This window comes from Dermacentor silvarum, chromosome 1, assembly GCF_013339745.2.
Source record: "Dermacentor silvarum isolate Dsil-2018 chromosome 1, BIME_Dsil_1.4, whole genome shotgun sequence".
In the NCBI taxonomy this organism is placed as follows: Eukaryota; Metazoa; Arthropoda; class Arachnida; order Ixodida; family Ixodidae; genus Dermacentor; species Dermacentor silvarum.
In genome coordinates this window covers 85840782-85852994 of record NC_051154.1, presented here as the reverse complement: position 1 = coordinate 85852994, position 12213 = coordinate 85840782, and the positions used below count along the sequence as shown (strand labels likewise).

General features: G+C 45.5%; 1 protein-coding gene across 3 annotated transcripts in view; it reads left to right on the top strand.

Moving 5' to 3' along the window:
* The window catches only part of LOC119431788 (GATOR complex protein WDR59-like), a 110891-nt gene that overhangs the window by 26236 nt on the left and 72442 nt on the right, over window positions 1–12213 (top strand). For all 3 annotated transcript variants that reach the window (XM_037699265.2, XM_037699260.2, XM_049670580.1), the window contains exon 11: window positions 10339–10418. In XM_037699265.2, the coding sequence (XP_037555193.1) occupies window positions 10339–10418 (80 nt within the window). The remainder of the gene's footprint in view (window positions 1–10338; window positions 10419–12213) is intronic.

Here is a 12213-nt window from a genome sequence, read left to right as displayed (position 1 = left end):
TGAATGACTGTGAATGACGAACGTGCGAGTACAAACAGACAGCTTAAGCGTCGAGATCTAAAAATTTGAATTCAATTTGAAAATTGTGCCGGCTGCAGATCGAGTTGAAGCACATACTACTTTTCAAAATAAAACAACGTCAACACTAATTTGTACGACGTCAATGAATGGAATTTACGGGACTGCGTAAATGCTGACAGCCATTAAAGAGGAAGGAAGTTACAAATACATTATACTTGTTTCTTTCCGAAAGCTGCGCATCTCTAACCACCACTAAACAAACACGTGCACGACACGCAGCGGTTGTGGAGGTCTAAAAAACCATTTGAAAACAACCGCTGGCAACTGCTGCATCTAATCTATCTCCGACCACGACATCCCATTACCGTGGTTATGGGATGCACACACAATTCACACGGCCATTTTACCAAAAAAAGAAAAAACACAAACAAAAATAAATGACGGGAGCTTGCTCACCTTTCCGACAACATCAATTTGACGAACGGCTGCTGCACCCAGCTGCTCGTCAAATAATTATGGCCTTCCATGGATTTGTATGGTTTTAGTTGCTCGCGCGACACAAAACTTGTTCCGTGCACAAGATAGTCCTTGATGTCGGTGAAATTCATGCGAGGCAGCAGCCCGACATCTCGCTGAAGTTCAGCGTGTTTCAGCTCAAGTGTGTCGACGCCGCCGCACAAGCGCACTTTTTCTTCATAGCGCAATCGCTCAGGTTTATCTAAACCGCGTGCGTATGCACTTAAGTGCATTATAGTCACCAAACACACCAATTGACTATAAATACTTAAGTGCAACCTTCCGCTGAATCGTCCGTTGCGGTATACTGCCAGTGCCTAGGCCTAGGCTACCTAAGGACGGCGACCGCCGACATGGTGGCAACCGCGGACGACGGTAGCACTCCTCGCGGATGACTTCAACTGCATACACCCTATAGCTGTCTACTAATCTGCTATCGCAATCGATGCTTCGCCTTTCGGGTGAAACTGCGAGATTTTTTCCTTCCGCTTTCTGCCTCGGCGATCATGTGTGCCTTCTCCTCGAGAGAGAGAAATTTACGCTTCTTCATTGGTATAGCCATTTTGATCGGACACACACACCACAGAAAACGGCAGCAATTGCGGTGATCCCCTGCAGTCTCGCGCAGGCGCGTGATGACCACGCGTGGCTATGGATTGTAGTGGCTTAAATCGGTAGTTTGAACTTGATTTCGTTTGCGAAAACCTCGTTCAAGTGGACATACTATCGTCACAGCTTTGGAAGGGCCTTCTAATTTGACTACTCGGCAGGTCCAATTTCAATTCAGTCCCAGTTTCGTTCTCGAAAACTTCGTTGAAGCGGAAATACCGAATAAAACGCCTTCATTATGGAGAGACCTTTTTGTATTACTTTCTATGGGCAGCTGACGAGGAATCGGAAAATCTTCGTTGTGGCGGAAATTTCGTTGTAGGGGGATTCGACTGTAAGTGAATTAGGTTTTTCTGAAAGGGATTCCAAACTGCTGCGGCATACTCAAGCTTTGAGTGGACTAGTGACTTGTACTATAACATAAATTTTAGGGAAGACGGTGCCTTAGGGAAATTACGTTTTAGGTATCCCAGCATGCGGTTAGCATTTTTAATTACGTAAGATGTGTGCATGGACCACGAGAGGTTGCTAGTAATATGGATACCAAGATATTTGTAGGAAGAAACAGGGTCTAAAGGGAGATTACTAACATAGTAAGAAGGAAGCTGGTTAGAAGTTCTGGACACACACAGAAATTTACATTTTTGGATATTTCATTCCAGTGACCATGATTGTCACCAAGTAGAAATAGCGTTAAGGTCAGATTCAAGAGAAGATATGTCAGTGTCGCATATTATTTCCCTGAAGATTACGCAATCATCTGATAATAAGTGAATGTTAGAGGAAAGACAGGAGGGTAGATCACTTATGTAAATTAAGAAAAGGAGGGGAAGAAATACCGACCCTTGAGGTACACTGGAATATGCTCTGCTTGGCTGCGAGTTTGAGTCATTAGCAAAGACAAACTTTGAACAGTTAGAAAGAAAGCACTCAAGCCATGCAAAGAGTCTGCGATCAATGTTAATTTGATGTAGCTTAAACATTCGAAGATTATGGCATACTTTGTCAAATGCTTTCGAAAAGTCTAAAAGTATACAGTCGGCAGTTGAAGAGTGGTCAAGAATTTTAACTTATGCGTAAATAAAACTAGTGTTTCACATGAATATGTCTTGCGGAAGCCATGTTGTGATGGTGAAAAAAATAAATTAGTTTCAAGAAAGCTAGCAAGATTAGAGACTATATATGTTCTAGGATCTTACATGGAATGGAAGTGAGTGAGATAGGGCGGTAGTTATATGGAGAATGCTTGTCACCTGACTTATGGAGTGGGATCACCTTCCTCACCTTCCATTCAGCAGGCAAAGACCCCTTGTCTAGCAACTGTTGGAATATGATTGCTAGAAAAATGGAAGCGTAACAGCTGGTGCTTTTGAAAAATTTTGTATTCATTAAATCGTGTCATGGTGTTTAGCGATGCGATAATTGATCTGACGCCTGCTGGTTCAATGATTATGGGAAACATTGCTTGGTAATCGTAGTCATGCGTGGATGGAAGAGTAATGTCTTTGGTTGATGAAAAGTTGCGCATGAAAACATCATTAAGTATGGATGCACATTCGTTAGTTGGAATAACATTCCAAGAGCTGTCAATCAAGGTTATGATGTCATCCGCCTTGGGGCTAATGACGTGCCGTAATTTTTCGCTGTCGGCTTTAAGCAGTGATGAGGTCTTGCCAAGAAAGTGATCCTTGGCTTGGTTAAGTGCGGCTACGTACTCATCGGCTGCCAGTTTGTATTTGGTCCACCGGGTTATGCTAGATGAATGTTTGGCTGATTTGTGCAGACATTTTTTTTTCTTTTTTTATTGGTCAGGTGCTTGAGATGGATGTTATACCATGGGGTGTTTTTGTTACATGCAAGGGTGCGCTGTGGGATGTATTTGTTTGTTCAGCAATTTTTGCAGCAAACATATTCCAGTTGGTCTGAACATTACGGCAGTCGAAGTCATTTAAAAACACGTCTAGAAAAGCAGATAATTCAGCATTGATGGCTTCAAAATTTCCTTTCACATAATTTCGAAAAGATTTGAATTTTTTACTGGTTTTTGGTTGCAGATATTTATGTCAAACGAAGGTGCCAAATCAAGCCGGGTAAATACGTGATATCAGAAACAAGCTCAGTCTGTGGTGTTAATACAAGGTCATGTGTGTTCGCAACAACTTCAGTTGTTCGTGTGGGTTGAATAACAAGTTGTGAAAGTGAAAAAACAAAACACATGTCTAAGAACTCATTGGCTAATGACGAAAACAGGTGTAAAGTTGGAGGTTAAGCCTTCCATATTATATTAGGTAGATTAAGATTGCCAAGCAAAATGAAAGGTAATGTAGGATGGCGAAATGTCATAATGTTAATGGTATCATGTACCTCATTTACGAAATTAGATGAATAAGTGGGGGAGCGGTAACAAACACCAATGATTATCTTCTGGTGGCTTAGTTCAGTAATGGCCCAAACTGTTTCGAGATCAGTGTTGACGTAAATACACTGAGATGGGAAATCTCTAGAAATGGCTAAGGGCATGCCGCCTCCTTGACACATTGTTCGGTCACAGCGATGCAGTGAAAAATGGTGCACAGTTTGAAAACTTTTGTTACCTTGAATCTGTGAATGTAGCCATGTTTCGGTGAGCACAAGAATGTCGGCATTGCAAGTATCTAAGGCAGATGCTAAGGAAGCACGCTTATTCATGATGCTTTGAATATTAGTAAAGAACTCTGATACAATGCATAATTCTCGTGTTCGGAATCTACATGCTAGCCACTATCTCGTGGTTCATACGGCGCATGCTCGTTGACAGTGTCTGTTGCCGGGTCATAGACAAACTGTTTTTATTCATTATTAGTTTGGTGCACGCATTCTGCCGGTGCTAACATATGGGCTGAAACTTGGAGAGGTTAACAAAGAAGCTCGACAACAAGTTAAGGACTGCACAAAGAGCGATGGAACGAAAAATGTTAGGCCTAATGTTAAGAGACAAGAAGAGAGCGGTGTGGATCAGAGAGCAAACGGGGATATCTAATATTCTAGTTGACATTAAGAGGAAAATATGGAGCTGGACAGGCCATGTGATGCGTAGGATGGATAACCAGTGGACCATTAGAGTTACAGAATGGATACCAAGAGAAGGGAAGCACAGTCGAGGACGGCAGAAAACTAGGTGGGGTGGTGAAGTGAACTTTGTCTTTCGTTGTCATGCTTGAACTACAATTGGGTGACACTTACTGGGCGTGTAGTGACCAATGTGATAAGCGCGTTCGATTACTGTGTTAGGCAGGCTGTCAATTACGTCGGTTAGTGCCTCTCTTATGCGTGATTCGGACTCTTCCCATGATTCGCAAGAGTCACGGATGCCACAAAAAATGGCGTTACAGTGGAATCTCATTGATAAAGATTCTGCATAATACGTTTTTCAGGATAATGCACTTCCTTTTCCATTCCCAATAATATGATTTGGTTGGATAATATGTTGAATAATACGATTTTCGGATGATAAGCTTTATTTTCCAGTTCCCTTGAAGGTTGTATCAACGAGATTCCACTGTATTGTGTTGCGATCTGTCTGTCCTCAAGTTCATCAACACGCAGTTGTAAAAAGTCAAGTCGAGTTGTTTGGGCTTGTGCCAACACCTGAATGCTAGTACAGTTAAACCTTCTTATAACGAACCTCCATATAACGAATTCCTGGATATAACGAAGTTTTTCTATTCCCCGCCGTTACTCCATAGAAGCACATGTATTTGAGACCTCTACGTAACGAAGTGGCAGTGGGAGACACCCTCGAAATAACGAATGTTCCCCGCTGACAACTTAGAGATCTCGCCCCAAATTTTGTCATTTTTGCGCGAGCAGCAACTGGAAGCACCTTCTCCGCCACGACGGAATGCGAAGCGGCGGCGGCGTGCTTGGCACGCTCGAATTCACGGCGACTGCGAGGCAAGAGTGAGCGCACATGTGCGTTCGTGCGCGAGGCAGGCCTGCATCCCTCGACCCGACGATCTTGCCGCCGCGGGCATGACCTTTCCTCCTCCCTTCATTCAAACCTGATCCCACTGCTTGCTGCAGCTGGCCTAGCCCGCCAAGCCGGCACTCTCCTTTTCCACTCTACCAATTTAGTTAAACAGCGAATGTTTACAAGTTTGTACGGCCAATAAAGCTAGGTACCTTGCTTCGCATAGCTGTCTGCTAATTAGCTGTAGCAATCAATGCTTTGCCTTTCGGGCGAAACTGGGACTTCTTTGTTCATCGCAACTTTAGTGTATTGGGAGTAAATCTTGAACGATAGTTGTATTTCTGTAAGAAGGCATGAGGTGCGTGGTACTGTAAAAGATTTTTTTTTCCTCTCTTTTGGTCATGGAAAACGGGTGCGCGTTACAATCGAGTAAATACGGTAAGCGTTTCTTTTTCGAATTTTTGTGCCGAACCTGCATATAACAAAATCCTCTCTATAACAAAGTTTTCCGGGAATTTGTCAATTTTGTTATATCCAGGTTTAACTGTAATTTCATCATCAAGATGGTCTAAAACCTTTGTTTTTTCTTCAAGGTTGTCTAATCTTTTCTGGATGCATTCGATTTTCGTCTCGATGTTCTTTTGACTGACCTTAATAGCCTTAACGTCGTTAACCAACTTGGTCTGACCCTTCGCAGATTGTACAGATCGAGCCTGGAGGTCTTTTAACAGCTGAAAAAGAACTTCCATCTGCTCAGAAGGATTGGAGGGCAAATTCTTCAGCTCAAGTAATACCTCAGAACGTGTATTCGACCCAGATTAGCTTCCACGTTACCTGAGCGCAATAACAGCATCGCAGAGAAACAATCGTCGACAATTTCAGAAAGCACTTGTTTGCATGGAGCAATAGCAAAAATGGGCCGTCACTTTTCTTAGCATAAAGCAGAAAGTTTTTACACACCTGGGAAGTGGAAAGGTGCGCTGCATGAGCCATAGTGCTCCGAATGCTACTCCCGTGCCAACTAAACGGGCTGATGCTCGGAAAGCCGCCTAAGTAGCCACTGTGATGTGACGACACAGTTGACGATGATGGTGCGCAGAAGGCTGGGCACAGTAATTGTAGTGGGTCGATGTGAAGATTTTTGCTGGCCTGCTGGTAGATTCTGGCCTTGCTTGATAGTAGCAGTGGTTGCAAAGGGTCATGCGCCGAGTATGCTGTACAGGAACACAGCAACAGCAAGAACGCAAAAATTGCCTGCGAAGTGGAAAGGTGCGCTGCATGAGCCATGGTGCTCCGAATGCTGCTCCTGCACCAACCGTTATAGCATTATCATTTATATCTTTGCAACCATACCGCCCACTCACCTTACTTTGGTATCGTTGTGTAGAGGAAAACAGCCGTTACTCAATCGTTCATGTGTCACGTTAACAGGTGGCCGTTGTTGACACAGTATGATGAATTAACCAATAATTTACTTTTTAACTTTTGGCAAGAAATTTTCTCTTGCGGTATATTCTCATCTCTGCAGTGAAACAGGGAAATAGAGTAACTGATACAGGTTGAAGTTCAAATACATATCTGGGTAGACAAAAATATTTTATGCATCACTTTCATATGTTCCGACACGAAATAAGGTTATTAATATCAACATAGAAATTCAGCAATCGGCATCAAACTCAACCGGGGCCCCACATTGGGAGAAATGGGGGGACGGCGTGCGCAGCTGGTGCTAGAAGCATTCGTCGTCACCGTGAACTGCGCGGCTAGCTGACTTTTTCGGAAGCTTGGAGTGCTTGCAGCTAACACATCTTCAAACAGGGTGGCGAGATGCAGCTGAACTCAAGATGCTGCCGAACAATAATAATACAGTGTGAAATGCAGGACAATAGCCCTTAATCAGTACCTGCGAGTTTGGTCACCCAACACATAACCCACTGCGGTTGCCGTCGCTGATACAGCCTACCCGATTTTTTTTATTGCTTTTTTCTTCAACTGTCTAAAGCCCATGTCTTCTTCTGTGTTCTGGAAAAACTAAGCCCTCTGGGTTGACAATGCCTGCTTACATGAGAAGATTCTTTCACCCCTAGTTCTTGGAAGAGCTGGCAGCCCAATCCCTTCACCCCCCCTCCCATCCCCTCGTTATGACAACTAACCCCTCCCCCTGTCACTTAAACATTTAAAATTTCCTCACCCTACTCTAAGCAACCGCTTATTTTCCTCGCCATTTGGGAGTGTAGGGAGAGAGAGTTATATAAATGCTACTAAGGAAAACACTTATAGCCCTGACAAAGGCAAGTCTCCTTGTCAAAACATTGGCTCCAGCTTGAGTCATCCCTTTTCAGCCACTGTTGATCTGTTTGTCTCCTTCACTCCTTCTTCCTGTGAAACTCTGTCTTGTTAGGGTTAACAGGAGGCATTTAACTTCTTAAGTGTTTCGGACGAGCACGACTCGTCCTAGCCAAAGCGTCCCCAAACTGTTTTGGACAAGCAGAGCTCGTCTACGACTTAGATCGCGTGTCGCCCACCAGATGGAAGCACTTACTTGGCGATTTCGGTTTCTCCTGCGGCAGGAGTGCTGTTTTTTTGTTTTTTTTTTTAAACGTGACGTCCGGTGGCAGCGACACATGCATAGCTGGCCTGTCAACCCGAAAAAGAAGCTTTTCATCTTTGTCATCATCCAATGAAGATAATTCGGATACCGATGTTTATCTTGTGTCCGGAAGTGAAGAAGACAGCGATGACACTGAATTTAGCAGTTCTTCTGGTGATGATGAGAACATCTCTGAAGTGAACATTGCGAGTGCAGGTTTGGCGCGAAGCCTCCTCGGTTTCCATTTTTAGCCATTCCAGGAAAGAATTTCAATTAGATGTCGCTAGATGACCATCTGGAGTACATACAGCAGTTTGTCGACGAACTGATTACACTAGTGGTCAATGAAACCAATCTCAAAGCAGCTGAAAAGCTCAAATGCTCTAGTCCTAGTGAACACTCCCACCTCAAAAAATGAGTACAAGTGACAAAGGAAGAGATGTGCATGTTCCTTGCACTCGTGCTATTGCAGGGAATAGTTCATAAGCCCCGGCAGCAGTGGTACTGGTCGAAGAACAAGTTGTTCACACCTATTTTCGGAGAACTGGTTCCTGCTAATGACTTAATATGTGGAGGAGGAGTAGGAATAAACTATTTAGCGAAATGAGCAGACGGTAAAATTGTCCGAGGTATACGGCGTCCCTAGTCTAAAATGCCGTGGACCTGGCCGATAGCTTTGCCCTGCTCACCAGGCGATGCTGGTCTTCAGGGCTCAGGCTTGTCAGCTGGGCCTTCCACTGCTCAACGGTTGGTCCGGTGATGGGTGGTGTCGATGGGTTTTGTCGACATTCCCATACCATGTGGTAGAGGGTATCGGGTGCAGAGCAGAAGGCGCATTTGTGAGTATAGCTCGTAGGATACATGGTGAGTAGCAGGGTGCCGTGCGGGAATGTGCCGGTCTGTAGTTTGCGGAAGATCACCGCCTCTTCTCTTGTCAGCTTGGGATGCGGGGGTGGGTAGATCCTCCTACCCAGTCTGTAATGACTCAGGATATTGGCGTATCTTTTCAGGATGCTATCATGTTGGTCTAGCGGTGCTCGTGAACCCGGTGGGATAGCCCGGAGAATGTGATCTCGGGGCAGCAGCGTTAGCCGCTACATTACCCGCCAGGGTCTCATGTGCCGGGGCCCAGACAATGTACAGTTCTTTAAAATTGTCTAGTTTTTCGAGGATGCTCAGGGCTTGTTTGGAAATGCGGCCCTTTTGGTAATTTCTACATGCTGTTTGTGAGTCCGTGATGACTGTGATGTGATCTTCCCCTCGCTTGCCCGTAGTGGCCGCCAGGGCTATCGCCGTTTCTTCCACGCAGTCAATGTCTGGAGTGCTTACCGAGGCCGCTGCTATCTCTTGTTCTTGGCCATTGATTACGCTGATAGCGTGGGCCGCTTTGTTCTTGTACTTTGCCGCGTCGGTGTATCCGACTTCTCCTTGTTTTGGTCCTTCATAGGCTTTACGTAGAGCTTGCACTCTCGCTCGCCTCCTTTCTCTGTTGTATTCAGGGTGCATGTTTCTCGGGATGCTCGCCACCGTGATCTTCTACCTCAGGGGTAGAGGAACCCACTGTTTTCCGGACTCATATTCGACTGGGTAGCCCAGTCTTATTAGGGTGTCCCTGCCCGTGCTGGTAAGCTTGAGTTGCTCTATCTGGCTCGTCTTGTGGGCTTCTGCTAGTTCCTCCTAAGTATTGTGGATGCCCAGGCTGAGTATCTTCTCCGTCGACGTCGTCGGTGGAAGCCCCAGTGCCAGCTTGTAGGTCTTTTGTATTAAGGTGTTCAATTTCTCTCTCTCGCTGTTCTTGAGACCCAGGTATGTGCAAATATTTTTTCAACATCGAGTAGTTGCTTTTTAGTACAATATAATTCGAAACCAGCAATAAAAAATAAGCACTTTTGGTTAGGAAATTTTCAAAAAATAAAACACTTGAGGGGTTAAAGTTGGCCCTTAAATTTCCCCTACCAGATTAATGCATTCGTGCTCAGCTGTTGAAATCGTTTCTGGTCCTTTTAAGAGAGTACTTGATACCTGTGGTGGAAAGATGCTGAGCTGACTGTACAGCCGACAGTGGGTCGATTTACCTTGACAATACATTGCCACAACCTGTGATGTTGCACGAAGCTGCCTTGGGAATTAAAAGTCGCACTGCCACCCATCTCGCAAGGCTGCATATTTTTCAGTCATGCAGAAGCCTCCACAGTCATAATCTGCCAATGAAAATGTGTATTCTGCCATTCAAGAGCTGTAGTCCAGATTCTTTCTTGGGGGGTGGGGGGGTGGGGGGTGCCATTAACTGTCTAGATGCCATGGGCGAGTCCTCACTGGCCAAGGAAATATGTATCAGAAACTGCTAAAGATTTTACATTATGGAGAGTTATTCTTTGCGTTTTGGTAACAAGGGAGAGCACCAAAAGTGGTAGTTTTTGCCATGTGGCAATGCACTTCGCAATGATACATGGTGTATGATGCTTTTTTTTTTTCTTAATTTATACACTCAGGACCTCTATGAATTGTTGCCCTGGGCGGTCTGGGATGGCAAATTAACGAGACCTAAAAGTTGTGTACATGTCCACATCTCACCTACTTTCTTTTTTTATCATGTTCAGTAAAAGCAGAGCAAAACGAACAAGGTTACATTGCACTGCCCAATTTCTTTCAGAATCTCGCGACTACCAGCTGGTAACATGGTCAAAGGATCAAAGTTTGCATCTGTGGAATGTGGATGCAAAACATCAAATAGTATGTGCCAATTTTTTCTTTCTCTCTTCTCTTTTGCCCTTTACTCACTACAGTATAGACTACTTATAATGTAACCACTTATAGTGCAGGACTGGATATAATACGGTCTTTTCAGACTCCTGTTATTTTTCCCATAGCACTGCATGTATACACGTATCGCTTATAGGCAGTTGCGGGAGACGAAATACCGGTTACAGTGCAGCTGGCACATGAATAGCTCCGTTCATACTTTTCGCCCAGCGCACCAAGCCACGCCTGCCACACATCCCAGCATTCCTCGCGAGGAGCAGGCGGAATGATGCAATGGCGGGAGCGCGCGAAAGCACGTCCGTCGCTGCGGCTCTCTGTGCATTAACAAGCATGGTGTCACGCACGCACAAGCAAACATGAACACATCTGACTCGATGACCGTGGAAACTTGCTGTCAGAACCCTGTGGTGAGGAAGCGGGGCAGCAGCAGTGAGCGAACTGACCTTCGTGCTGCCAATCGCATCAGAGTGAACTAAGCCGCAAAAACACAGTGCACGGTGGACTGTGCCCCCATTGCAGAAGGTTTTCAAGATACAGCGGCCCGTGTGCGCAGGCGTGCGTGCTCAGAGTAAACGCACCCTCCCCCCCCCCCCCTCGAGCCTTGCGTGCGACGGAAGACAGTGCACTTCCTTCCCGCTTTCTTCCCTTGTGTGCGCGAGATTGAGACGCGATCACCGGCTCACCCTCGCACGCTTTCACTCGCACATACAGCATACAGCACGCAGTGATGATTTTATTGCCCTTGGACTTTATACGGAACCTCGCGGCAACAGCTACGGCAGCTAGAAATGCGCCTGGAGTGTCCATATAATTGCTATCTCAATAAAATCGTTGTTTTGGTTATAGTGTGGTACCGCTTATAGTGCGGATATTCGCGATTCCGGTGACTTACGTTATAAGCAGTTTACACTGTATATATAAGCAGAGGTCAGCGTTGTCAATTTTCAACTGTGAAAAAAAGGACACTATGCAAAATTATTTTTTCTAAAATTTGCTTTTAGCGGAAAGGGTCTGTGAAAGCACATTTACCAGAAGGCTAAGATGGCAATCGGCGTGCAGCTGCAGTGCTAGCTTACTAGCACCCCAATGCAAGGAGTCTGACAAAGTCAAAGTCACGTGTCAGCCTGCCGTCCAAGCAATGTTTACTTTTTTAATGCGAACTATTCTTTGGCTCATACTAGTCACTTTGCGGTAGGTAGATAGGTTCCTGACTCACATCATTTTGGGCCTTTTCAATAAAAAAAAATATATATATATGCAGCCAGTTCCACGATGTAAAATCTGTCGAAACAGCGGAGCTGTGGTCATTCTGTTTCTGCGATTGTCACATATGTTTCTTTTTTTCGCTGTGGTAATCTTTGTTTTAAACCAAGGGAACGACCACATCTCCGCTGTTTCGACAGATCGCGTCCCATCCCCCGCAACACGTTAGGAGCCGTCGCCATCACCCGCGGAAGCCAATGCATCCCATCCCCCGCAACGTGCTAGGAATGCCGTCGCCCGTGGACGCCAACGCATCCCATCCCCCGCATGTAGCGCTGTTCGGGCCAGACAAGCGGCCGCGAATGCACAGCTTCGCTGTGGTCGCCTTCTCTCCTCAGTGCGCGCCCTCTCATTGGTTGCCTCCTATCCCAGCATGCCTCTCCTCCTCTGCTGGTCACGTGACGTGCCCTCCCCTGGTGCGGCTGTCATCCTCTCCTGGTCATGTGACCTCTCTGGCTCTGCTCCTGCGTGACGGCGGCAGTCATCGCCAGCGCACGCTCGA